The 12,520-nt window shown below is 32.5% G+C and overlaps 2 protein-coding genes across 2 annotated transcripts; both read left to right on the forward strand.

Moving 5' to 3' along the window:
• The first annotated feature begins 2,638 nt into the window (after positions 1 to 2,638).
• On the forward strand, positions 2,639 to 3,527 carry LOC102595655 (uncharacterized). Its single transcript, XM_006367653.2, has 2 exons — positions 2,639 to 2,938; positions 3,270 to 3,527. Exons 1-2 carry the CDS (start codon positions 2,674 to 2,676, stop codon positions 3,350 to 3,352), a joined length of 348 nt encoding a protein of 115 aa, XP_006367715.1. The 5' UTR covers positions 2,639 to 2,673; the 3' UTR covers positions 3,353 to 3,527.
• A 3,859-nt stretch (positions 3,528 to 7,386) lies between these two features.
• Positions 7,387 to 8,307, forward strand: LOC102595999 (uncharacterized). The gene is made up of 2 exons (XM_006367654.2): positions 7,387 to 7,755; positions 8,082 to 8,307. Exons 1-2 carry the CDS (start codon positions 7,491 to 7,493, stop codon positions 8,162 to 8,164), a joined length of 348 nt encoding a protein of 115 aa, XP_006367716.1. The 5' UTR covers positions 7,387 to 7,490; the 3' UTR covers positions 8,165 to 8,307.
• Positions 8,308 to 12,520: the final 4,213 nt, after the last annotated feature.

Raw genomic sequence — 12,520 nt, forward strand, 5'->3', positions numbered from 1 at the left:
GTTAAGATATACCTTAGAGTGTTGGAATCAACTAGAAAACATAGGTATATTGCTAAGGAACAAGTACGAAAAGGTGGGGAGCGAATAGGGAGAACTGGCGTCCCTGGCGCTCTGAGAGGCGCGGGGCGCCATCCCTCAAAATTCAGTGGGCAAGTTGGGGTGGTCTGGCTGGCGCTTCGCCCCAGAGCCCCACATTCAGAGGTTGCTTTGGGGCGCGCTGGCTGGCGCGACGCCCCACCCCCTTCCCTAGGTGTTTGATGACTTTTCTTCTTCGTTTTTCAACTCTAAACCCTCTAAACTTCAATGGTTATTTCCCCAAACGCTTAGAATCATTTGTACCCTCAATATATGATATGATAGATTCAAACCGAAATTACACCCGGAAACATGAATCAAATCGCAAGAAACTTCGACAACACAACCCACAAGAATTCAAACGAAACCTCAACAATATAATGTTCATCAAGAACTCAATTTCTAAACTTTCAAAGACTTAAATTCGCTGAATTAAATCATGGTTGGCGCGTGGGTGAACTAACCCAACGCTATGTGATCTCACATACTATTTAGGGATCACCCCCGACGAAATCCACAAGCTATCCTTGACGAAATCGACGAATCTTGAACGTTCTTCTCCTTTCTCCTCTTTTCTCCTCTTCTTCAAGCCCTAGCGTAAAATTCACTTTTCTAAACTAACTAAAATCTGACTTTACCCCAATTAAACTCCTAAAAACGATTAGGATAATTAGGTAAGGAAAAGACTAAATTACCCTTCCAAAATCCGGATTAGACTTTCCTTAACCCAATAGCCCAACTTCCAAAAGGCATAACTTACTCATACGAACTCGGAATCGCGTAAACTCGGCGGCGTTGGAAATATCATTCCAAGAGCTTTCCAACCATATCTGGAAGTACACCTAACTCATCCTGATCTAGGAGTTATGATCGTTTGAAGTTGACCAAAACTCAACTTTTCCTAACTTAAAAACAAATTTTCCAGATTTTCATTCTTTCCAAAAATGACTATTTCCAATTATTAGCTTCTTCTTAGTTATATCAAATTGCGAGATGTTACAGTTTCCCTATTTAAAATGTTATTCGGAGTTGTAGCCCAATGGATATTAAAAAAATAATCTCTTAAATCATTTATTTTAAGAACTTAAATCCTACAATCAATTAAATTGACGATCTCATTAACTCAACTAATGCTTATTCAGGTCACATAAGACTTTTTAAATACATAAAAATATGAGTAGTTTAAGTTTTGTGAACCATCGGTGTACAAAATTTTGTACACCATCAGTTACTTTTAATGAGATTTAACCATAGTAACTTACTTTAATAAAATAACCATAATTCATGAAAAAAGAAAATCAACAATTTACTAAAAAAAAAACATCAACAGGTAGTTGAATCATACTTGGATTCTAACCAAAATTATTTCCATAATTAAATTATTTTTTTCCAAAGTTAAATACAATTACTATGTTTATCGTAGGTTTTTCACTTTTTTTCTATAGCTCAAGTAATTCTTCACAACATCAAACTTTTTCACAACATCAAAAATTGTCAATCGGTAAGAAATAATTTTTAAAGTGTCAAACGATTTTGAAACTTGACACGCTTCTTTTACTTTGTGATATATCATCATGCAATTGGAACAAATTTCACATTTTTCTCATTTAGAAACATAAAAAAGGCCCTTTAAACACATCTTCACGAGCAAAAGAATTTCAATGCACTAAAAACAAGTGAACATAGTCTCCCGAAAGGTGTATATTGTATCTTAAAGTGTCTTCATATTGTCCCCAATACTTAAGATCTGCTCTTTAGATGATTGGGAGGGAGTTTATTTATTGAACTTTCACTAATATTAAATATATTTTATCGTAAATGTGTTGACTATTTATATGATCAGATTTATAATTAATTGTAAGCTATCTTACATTTATAATTGTATTTTGCAAGATTAATGGAAAAGTTAAACGTAGATGAGCAAAAATATAGGAGTTGAAGTTCCCTGAGAAGAAAGTGACGTACTTTGGAAGAACATAATTTTGGTTAGAATCCAAGTCTGATTCAACTACCTTGTTTATGTTTTTTGTTTTAGTAAATGTTATTTTATTAAAGTAAGTTACTATGGTTAAATCATTAAAAGTAACTGATGGTGTAGTAAATTTTGTACATTAAACTCTAAAAATATTTCCTTTTTACCAATTTACACGTATAATTTTCCTAGAGAAGGACGAATTGAACAGAAATTCTTCGTCACTCAAAGTCGCACAACAAAACAAATTATCTAGATCTAAATACAATCTAAAAATCTTTTATTTTACACTCTAACGAAGGGTCTCATCAAATGACACACCTCAGACAAGGATGACTCTGTCACTAAATGAATAAAAATCCCCGATCACACAAAGTTGCACAACTAATATATTATCTAGATCTAAATACAATCTATTAAAAAACTTTTATTTTACACTCTAACGAAGGGTCTCGATCATCAAAGTACACCTCTCAGACTCTAATCCCCCATCACAAAAAATCACACAACAAATTATCTAGATCTAAATACAATCTATATATGTTTTCCTCTATACTCTAACGAAGGGTCTCATCAAAGGACACCTCTCAGATATAATATAACTCACTATTAACCCTAATCTCTCAATGGCATTGAAAGTTGTGTTGTTGTTGTTGTTCCTTGCCATGTTTGTGTTGACAGAGCATAATGCTATGGCACAAGACATTGACCCAAAATGTGCAGCATTTTGTGTAATAAGGTGCAATACAAGGCCGATATGCCTATCTAGGTGCCTTGCCAAGTGCTATATAACTACAATCACATATGAATCAGTTCATACTGAGACTGCAAATCGTGGTTGTAACGTTGGATGTTCTCTTGGTCATTGCTTCAAGTTTCTCATCAACTATGGTACCTCTTCTTGTCTTTTTTTTTTTCTCTTCGTACTGATATGCAAAAAAAGTTACAATTTGAGTTTGACATCCCAAATAGATATCATGGAGAGGTTATAAATGATCTTAGCCGGCTTAATTATGACATATTAATCCTTAATTATACGCATCAACTTATAGTAGAAAATGTCTGGAGTTTCATGGGTTTATTAAAACAAATGTGTATAGATTAATGAAAAGACATATTTTATGCGGTTAACTTAATTGAAGTTCTGTTAAATGTTTTAAGCTTTTCTTTCTCATTTATGAAAAGTACTAATTCTTTTTATTATTTTATATTATTTATGCAGATAATGAGAAGTTTGGAAGTTGCATGACAAGCTGCAATGAAAACTATTGCATTGGTGGCAATATTGCTTTAGAGAAAGCTTAAGAAAAAGCATTAAGAAATTATGACCACAAAGTATATTTGTGTCATCTATGACACTATGCTACTAAATACTTCTGTGGTTATAATTTTCTAAAATATGTATTTGTGTTTTGTATTGAATAAAATTTTTGTGCTTTAATATTCCTATATATTAAAGCACGAGAGAAGATTGTTGTTGAATATCATTTTGTTATTTATCGTATTGTTTTAATTATGATTATAATTTTTAAATAAATTGTATCATGTTTTTCTTTATTACATAATGTGATATATCAGTTGAAGAAACCTTACCCCCTGTGCAAGAACCAGATTCTTGTATGTTTACCTAAGTAAAGACACAACACAATAAAACAAAGATTTTATCGTGGAAACCTTCCTCCCTCAAGGAAGGAAAAAACCACACCACAATTTTATTAACTTCAAACTCAATTCAAGATTACAACTTAATAATCAATGAACTAACTCTACTCTCCAAGAAGTCAAACTCGCTTCTTGTTACAACTCTCTCAAACTCAACACTCCAAGAAGTCAAATCAATCTCTATAAACTAATTTTCCTCGAATACTAATCTTTTTCTCGAATACTAATCTTTTTCCTCGAATACTAATCTTTTTCCTTATAGAATTAGTTTGCCTTTTTCTTTATTCGTGTTGGACTCGTCTGTTTTTATTATTTTTCTTTTTTTAACTTGAATTGCTGATTAGGAACAAACTTTTCCTTTTTTATATCTGAATGGGTGAACTTCATCCCGCCTCTTTACTTTTGAAGTTTGGTACGTGTTATGTGACTCTGGTTCATGTTGTCAGTTGTCATCATAAAAAGCATTTCAAGAGATTTGCCAAACCATCGTCAGTAATTTAAAAGATAAGCCTTAAAAATTATGATATGTGATAGAACTATTATAAAAACATAATATCACACGTAGACTATGGTATGCTTGTCCTATTCACTATTTTGATCATGCTTACTCAGAAATTATGGCCATAAAGTACGTTATAAGAAAAATTACATAAAATGTCCTAATTGCAGATGCTACTGCTGCTGCTGCTTCTTCTTCTTCTTCTTCCTTTTTTAAAATATAAAATAAAATAAGATAAAATTCGGCATATCGCAAGTGTCATTTTTTTAGTGAATTATATATCAAAAGACTCAAAACATATAGTCACGAGATACTTGATGACAAAATACAAATAAATGTTCCAAGAGGGGGTCCTTACATGCATGCATGCATACTTTTTATTTTATTTTTTTGATCAAAAGATGCATGCATACTTACAAATGAACAATACAGTTTCATTTGTTGTGGTCCTAATTAGATTAAATTTCAATTCAAACATTATATTTTTTTATTTTCAGATGCTCAAATTCAAAATTTCTAACTAAAGGTGGAGAAATTTCATTCCACCCATGACCCTTTAAAGATTGTTAAGTTAAACTCCTTCATTCAAAAATTATACTATGTAAATTGTTAAATCCAGGGGAGAAGGCACAAGTACCCCTAGACTATGATCGAAATCCCAGAGACACCTTAATTAAACTAAGGTCCTATTACCTCCCTGAACTCATTTTATATATAATATTGTACACCTTTTGGCTTATGTAGCACACCCCGTGACTCCACGCAGTTGAGGCACGTGGGATATATTTGAATGCCACGTAAGCAAAAAAGATGTACAAAATTACAAAAAAATGAGTTCAGGAGGGTAATAGGACCTTAGTTTAGTTAAGGTGTATCTCTGAGATTTGGGTCATATATAGTCTAGGGAGGTACTTCTACCTTTTCCCTTAAATCCAGATAAGTTATATGAATTTGTATGATGGATAATCCATGTTCAACTAGTAGCGGAGTCACCCTTGTCGTAGAGGTGTCATTTAAGACTCCTTTAATATTGAAGCTACATTGCACATATGTAAAATATCTCTTCTTCTTTTTTTAGATACATACAGTATATATATTAAAGGGAAAATGCTTTAACTCCCCCTCAAACTTGTACCGAAAAGTCAGTTACACGTTTCAACTATTATGACGACCTATATAATACACACATTTACTATTAAAAAATGAATTTATTTACTACCTGCGATGTATAGTATCACTCTCATAATGAAAAGTGTATCAAACTTGCGCCACATTAATGTCATCTCATTGCCACATCAGATGCCATATCAGATTTCAAATAAAATTCTACATGTCATTCAAATGTTTCTTCTTCCATGAACAACACCATGAAATCACTAATATTGCCATCATATTAGTACCAAATCTCTATATTTCACCATAAAATTCTTCTCTTTTTTTAGTGCAACAAGACTATGAAATAACTGAGCAAGATTTCTTTGAAATAAATTCGTTATGTATTCACCATCATAAACGCACAAAAATAACTTCCCAGGAAATCTAAAACAAAGCAAAAATGGAAAAGAAAATAAAAACAAAACAAACAGAATTTTCTCTTCAGGTATGCAGAGGTAAAATTAGAACTTTCAAAATTGTCATTACTTAAAAAATTATTCTTAAGCTGCAACCTTCTTGTTAAGATTTGCAAGCTCCTATAGATCCACCATTTATAATAAATCCACCATCAAAATCACGCTATCACCTTCGTTCCCATAAAAATTATAAAGATCCACCACAAAATTCAATATTTACCTATAGATCCATCATTATATTTTATTTTTTAAAAGCAATCATCAATTTTATCAACCACCAACAAAATCGAAGTGAAATATCGAATATAATCATGAAATTAATGGTGAAATCAAATTATCATTAAAATAGAATATGATGGGGGAGCGGGATTTTGTTGGAGGTGGGGTGAGGTGGGATGGATGAAAATTAGATATGAAAAATTGAGTTTGTTATTGCTTTAATCATTAACGAACTAAGTGGTTTAAATTGTTTTAAAAGCTTTATATATATTGCATGTGTCTTATTGCCTTATATTGAGTTCGGTTATTCATGAGTCGAACAGAGCCAAGGTAAGAGTTCCTTTTTACTCTTTTTAAGCTTAAGTTGTGGTTTAGCTTTCCATCTCGCATACTCGTACATTCAATAAACTGATGCCAGTTGGCCTGCATCTTATGACGATGCAGACACAGGTACCCAGGATCAGCATCCAGCACGCCGTTGATCCAGCTGAGCACTCCAGAGTCAGTGGTGAGCCTCCTTGTTTTCGAAGGACTCTGTTATTTTGTGTTCTTAGTTTTGTTTTGTTAGGATGTTGTGGGGTCTGTCCTAACATCCATCTCAGTATTTTAGAGGCTTCATAGACAGTCAGTCAGTTAGTATTTAGTCTCTCATCTATGTATATATGTAAATATTCTATTTTGAGACACGAGTTGCCTTTTTGGGCATGTTATGCATCCGTTAGGTTGTTTTATAACCTTGCATTGCATTGAGTTATTCTGTTGAGTTAGGTTTCCGCTGAGCTAAGAAAGCCAGGCCAAGGGTTCACTTGGGGGCCAGCAATGGTCTTCGAGTGCCGGCTACGCCCAGGGTGTAGGCACGGGGCGTGACAATATGGACCACCAATCTTATTTGATTGAGCGGAGTAGAATATTTAATACAGGAGTCAAAATATAAAGAAGTAAATATATAATGAAGTAAAAAAGATTTAATATATAGTGTATAAATCACCCCTCTTTAAAATTGTTTCATTCTCAAAGAATACCCCTCACACAAGGATGACTCTGCCACTAATTGAATATAAATCCTTCATCATACAAAGTCGCACTACTAATTATCTGGATCTAGATACAATCTAAAAATCTTTTATTTTACACTCTAACTAAAGGTTTCATCAAAGGACATCCCTCAGACAAGGATGGATCTGTCACTAATTGAATAGAAATCCTCCATCACATAAAGTTGCACAACTAATTATCTTAGATCTAAATACAATCTATAAAAAAAATTATTTTACATTCTAACGAAGGGTCTCATCTAAGAACACCTCTCAGACAAGGACAACTCTGTCACTAATTGAACAGGAATCCTTCGTCCCAAAAAGTAACACAACTAATTATTTAGATCTAAATACAATCTATATATGTTTTCCTCTATAAATAGTTCACCTCATTTTCACATCAACTCAAATAACAAGGTCATATAATATAACTCACTATTAACCCTAATCTCTCAATGGCATTGAAAGTTGTGTTGTTGTTGTTGTTCCTTGCCATGTTTGTGTTGACAGAGCATAATGCTATGGCACAAGACATTGACCCAAAATGTGCAGCATTTTGTGTAATAAGGTGCAATACAAGGCCGATATGCCTATCTAGGTGCCTTGCCAAGTGCTATATAACTACAATCACATATGAATCAGTTGATACTGAGCCTGCAAATCGTGGTTGTAACGTTGGATGTTCTCTTGGTCATTGCTTCAAGTTTCTCATCAACTATGGTACCTCTGCTTGTCTTTTTTTTTTCTTCGTACTGACATGCAAAAAAAGTTACAATTTGAGTTTGACATCCCAAATAGATATCATGGAGAAATTATATATGATCTTAGCCGGCTTAATTATGACATATTAATCTTTAATTATACGCACCAATTTATAGTAGAAAACGTCTGGAGTTTCACGGTTTATTAAAATAAATGTGTATAGATTAATGAAAAGACATATTTTACGCGGTTAACTTAATTGAATTTCTGTTAAATGTTTTAAGCTTTTCTTTCTCATATATGAAAAGTACTAATTTTTTTATTATTTTATATTATTTCTGCAGATAATGAGAAGTTTGGAAGTTGCATGACAAGCTGCAATGAGAACTATTGCATTGGTGGCAATATTGCTTTAGAGAAAGCTTAAAAAAAGCATTAAGAAATTATGACCACAAAGTATATTTTTGTCATCTATGACACTATGCTACTAAATACTTCTGTGTTTATAATTTTCTAAAATATGTATTTGTGTTTTGTATTGAATAAAACTTTTGTGCTTTAATATTCCTATATATTAAAGCAGGAGAGAAGATTGTTGTTGCATATCATTTTGTTATTTATCATATTGTTTTAATTATGATTATAATTTTAAAATAAATTGTATCATTTTTTTCTTCATTACATAATGTGATATATCAGTTGAAGAAACCTTACCCCCTGTGCAAGAACTAGATTCTTGTACGTTTACCTAAGTAAGACACAACACAATAAAACAAAGATTTTATCGTGGAAACCTTCCTCCCTCAAGGAAGGAAAAAACCACACCACAATTTATTAACTTCAAACTCAATTCAAGATTACAACTTAATAATCAATGAACTAACTCTACTCTCCAAGAAGTCAAACTCGCTTCTTGTTACAACTCTCTCAAACTCAACACTCCTAGAAGTCAAACTCGCTTCTTATTATTACAAATTATCACAACAACTCTCTTTACTATACTCACAAAAAGAATCCTAACTCTAGTACTTTTTTCTTCCCCTTTGTTGATCTCTTTGAACAGTTCGGCCCTCGAGAATAATTGTCTTGATTTGTGAATTGGCAAAGACAGTTTTTTCTATCTTCAGCCTTGTCCTTCTATAGAGATTGATTTGAGCTTGACCAATTTCTACAAGGAATGGAATTAGTTTTCCTCGAATACTAATCTTTTTCCTTATAGAATTGTTTGCCTTTTTCTTTATTCGTGTTGGACTCGTCTGTTTTTATTTTTCTTCTTTTTTTTAACTTGAATTGCTGATTAGGAACAAACTTTTCCTTTTTTATATCTGAATGGGTGAACTTCTTCCCGCCTCTTTACTTTTGAAGTTTGGTACGTGTTATGTGACTCTGGTTCATGTTGTCAGTTGTCATCATCAAAAGCATTTCAAGAGATTTCCCAAACCATCGTCAGTAATTTAAAAGACAAGCCTTAAAATTATTATATGAGATAGAACTATTATAAAAACATAATATCACACGTAGACTATGGTATGCTTGTCCTATTCACTATTTTGATCATGCTTACTCAGAAATTATGGCCATAAAGTACGTTATAAGAAAAATTACATAAAATGTCCTAATTGCAGATGATGCTGCTGCTGCTTCTTCTTCTTCTTCCTTTTTAAAATATAAAATAAAATAAGATAAAATTTGGCATATCGCAAGTGTCATTTTTTTATTAAATTAGATCAAAAGACTCTAAACATATAGTCACGAAATACTTGATGACAAAATATAAATAAATGTTCCAAGAGGGGGTCCATACATGCATGCATACTTTTTATTTTATTTTTTTGATCAGCATGCATACTTACAAATGAACAATTTTTTATTGTGGTCCTAATTAGGTTAAATTTGAATTCAGACATTATAATTATTTATTTGTAGATTCTCAAATTCAAAATTTTTAACTAAAGATGGAGAAATTTCATTCCACTCATGACCCTTTAAAGAGTGTTAAGTTAAACTCCTTCATTCAAAAATTATAGTATGTAAATTGTTAAATCCAGATAAGTTATATGAATTTGTATGATGGATAAACCATGTTTAACTAGTGGCGGAGTCACCCTTATCGTAGAGGTGTCATTTAAGCCCCCTTTAATATTGAAGCTACATTGCACACATATGTAAAATATCTCTTCTTCTTTTTTTAGGTACATATAGTATATATATTAAAGGGAAAAGGCTTTAATTCCCCTTCAAACTTGTACCGAAAAGTCAGTTACACGCTTCAACAATTATGACGACCTATATATTATACACCTTTACTATTAAAAAATGAATTTATTTACTACCTGCGATATATAGTACCACTCTCACAATGGAAAGTGTATCACACTTGCGCCACATTAATTCCATATCATTGCCACATCAGATGCCATGTTAGATTTCAAATAAAATTCTCCATGTCATTCAAATGTTTCTTCTTCCATGAAATCACTAACATTGCCACCATATTAGTACCAAATCTCTATATTTCACCATAAAAATCTTCTCTTTTTTTAGTGCAACAAGACAATGAAATAACTGAGCAAGATTTCTTTGAAAAAAATTCGTTCTATATTCACCATCATAAACACACAAAAATAACTTCCCAGGAAATCTAAAACAAAGCAAAAATGGAAAAGAAAATAAAAACAAAACAAACAGAATTTTCTCTTCATGTACGCAGAGGTAAAATTAGAACTTTCAAAATTGTCATTACTTGAAAAATTATTCTTAAGCTGCAACCTTATTTTTAAGCTTTGCAAGCTCCTGTCTCACCACACCAATCACAAATTTCACCATCTATAATAAATCCACCATCAAAATCACGCAATCACCTTCGTTCCCACAAAAATTATAAAGATCCACCACAAAATTCAATATTTGCCTACAGATCCATCATTATATTTTATTTTTTAAAATCAATCATCAATTATCAACCACCAACAAAATCGAAGTGAAATATCGGATATAATCATGAAAATGGTGAAATCAAATTATCATTAAAATAGAATATGATTGGGGGGGGGGGATTTTGTTGGAGGTGGGGTGAGGTGGGATGGATGAAAATCAGATATGGAAAATAATGAAAGAAAAAAAAATGAGAAGATGATGGCGGGGGCGCAGTGTGAAGAAGAAGAAGAGGTGTAGTGTGTGGGTAGAAAGAAGATTTTGATTTAATTTTTTTTTACTTTATTTTTTATTTAACGCGCTTGTAACTGACTTTTCGGTATAAGTTTTAGGGGGAATTAATTATGCCTTTTCCCTATATTAAATCCTTGCGATTTCTTTATATGTTTATTTTTTAATATTTTAAACTTTTTTTAGTGAAAATTTTGTCTCCATCATTATATTTGAGGATAACTATTTATTTCAATTTTGCAAATAATTTTTTCAAATACAACGTATTTGTAATACCTCCCTATTTGAAAGAACAAGAATTTGGAAGAAACTGTTTTTGGAAATAATCAAATTTGGAAAGTTTGACAAAATTAAGCTAAGGATGAGTTTTTGATCAACTTCAAACGAACATAACTACTAGCTCAGGATGATTTAGGTGTGCTACAAGATACCATGGGATAGATCTTTGAATTATCTTTTCAACGCCGTCGAGTTTTCTCAATTTCGAGTTCGTATGAGGGAGATATGCTCATTTGAAGTCGGGCTGTCTAGATAAGGAAAGTCAACCGGATTTTAGGAGGATATAATGGTCTTTTGCATACCCAATTAATTTATTTCGTTTTTACCAAATCACGCTAGGGATTTGGAGAAAGAACTCAAGAGGAGAAGGGAGAAGAAAAGTTCAAGATCCGTCAAGTTCTTGAGATTTTGGTTGTGGTTTTCGCCAAAGATTAAATCCTACGAGGTATATGAGTTCACATAGCGTTGGGTTCGTTCACCCACACGCCAAACATGTTTATTTTAGTATGATTTTCATCCTAAAAGATTGAGAATTTGATGTTCTTGAGTTGTGTTCTTGAATTGCTTTCGTTCTTGAATTTGGGAAGAGATTTAGGAGTTCTTGAGAGTTTAGTGTCGATTGTTAAAGTTATTTTGAGTATTCTAGTGTACATATACTGGGTATTTGAATCTAAAGACAAATCGAGAAAAAGAATCAAAATTAGGCGAATTGGGGTTGGAAAAAGAAGAAGGATAAAGTCGAGCATGTTTTGGCACGCAAGTACGCGTCGCGGACTTGCTCCCCCAGTGCACAAAAATCAACTCCGCGTCGCGAAGAGGACGTAGACTCCTCTGTTTCAAAAATTAATTTCGCGATCAAATATTTAAATGCATCTATGCGTCGTGGACATGCTTCCAGACAGTGATTTCTTGATCGTTTCTCATGTTTAACTATCTAAAAGCACTCCTAAACATCACGAGATCTTTCCTATCACAAATCATAACCTTGAATTCATAATTCAAATTCAAGGTAGAGTAAGAGTCAAGTCTTGAGAGTTCTTCGAGTCATTTTAAGAAGTCTTTTACAAACCTTTTCAACTTGTTTTAAGACATAAGCATTGAGTTGAGTAAGAGTAAGAGTAAAGTTCATTGCTTCAAAAGATTATATGGGAACTAAGTATTCCCAAGAGTTAAAATATTTTCACATTTAAACAAGAAAGGAAATATCGATTTCCAAGAGAGCTTTTAAGCTAGGTTTTGAGTAATAATCTTAAGCCACAAAAGAGTTATGTTTTCAAACATATGAGTCGAGCATATTTTGGGAGTAGTATTGAGCACCGATATGGGGACGAGTTCATAA

Source organism: Solanum tuberosum, unplaced genomic scaffold, assembly GCF_000226075.1.
Source record: "Solanum tuberosum cultivar DM 1-3 516 R44 unplaced genomic scaffold, SolTub_3.0 scf00891, whole genome shotgun sequence".
Classification (NCBI taxonomy): Eukaryota; Viridiplantae; Streptophyta; class Magnoliopsida; order Solanales; family Solanaceae; genus Solanum; species Solanum tuberosum.

Coding starts and splice junctions, on each gene's coding strand:
- LOC102595999 (XM_006367654.2), top strand. CDS start 7,491: ATGGCATTGAAAGTTGTGTTGTTGTTGTTGTTCCTTGCCATGTTTGTG. Junction 7,756..8,081: donor CAAGTTTCTCATCAACTATG/GTACCTCTGCTT, acceptor TTATTTCTGCAG/ATAATGAGAAGTTTGGAAGT.
- LOC102595655 (XM_006367653.2), top strand. CDS start 2,674: ATGGCATTGAAAGTTGTGTTGTTGTTGTTGTTCCTTGCCATGTTTGTG. Junction 2,939..3,269: donor CAAGTTTCTCATCAACTATG/GTACCTCTTCTT, acceptor TTATTTATGCAG/ATAATGAGAAGTTTGGAAGT.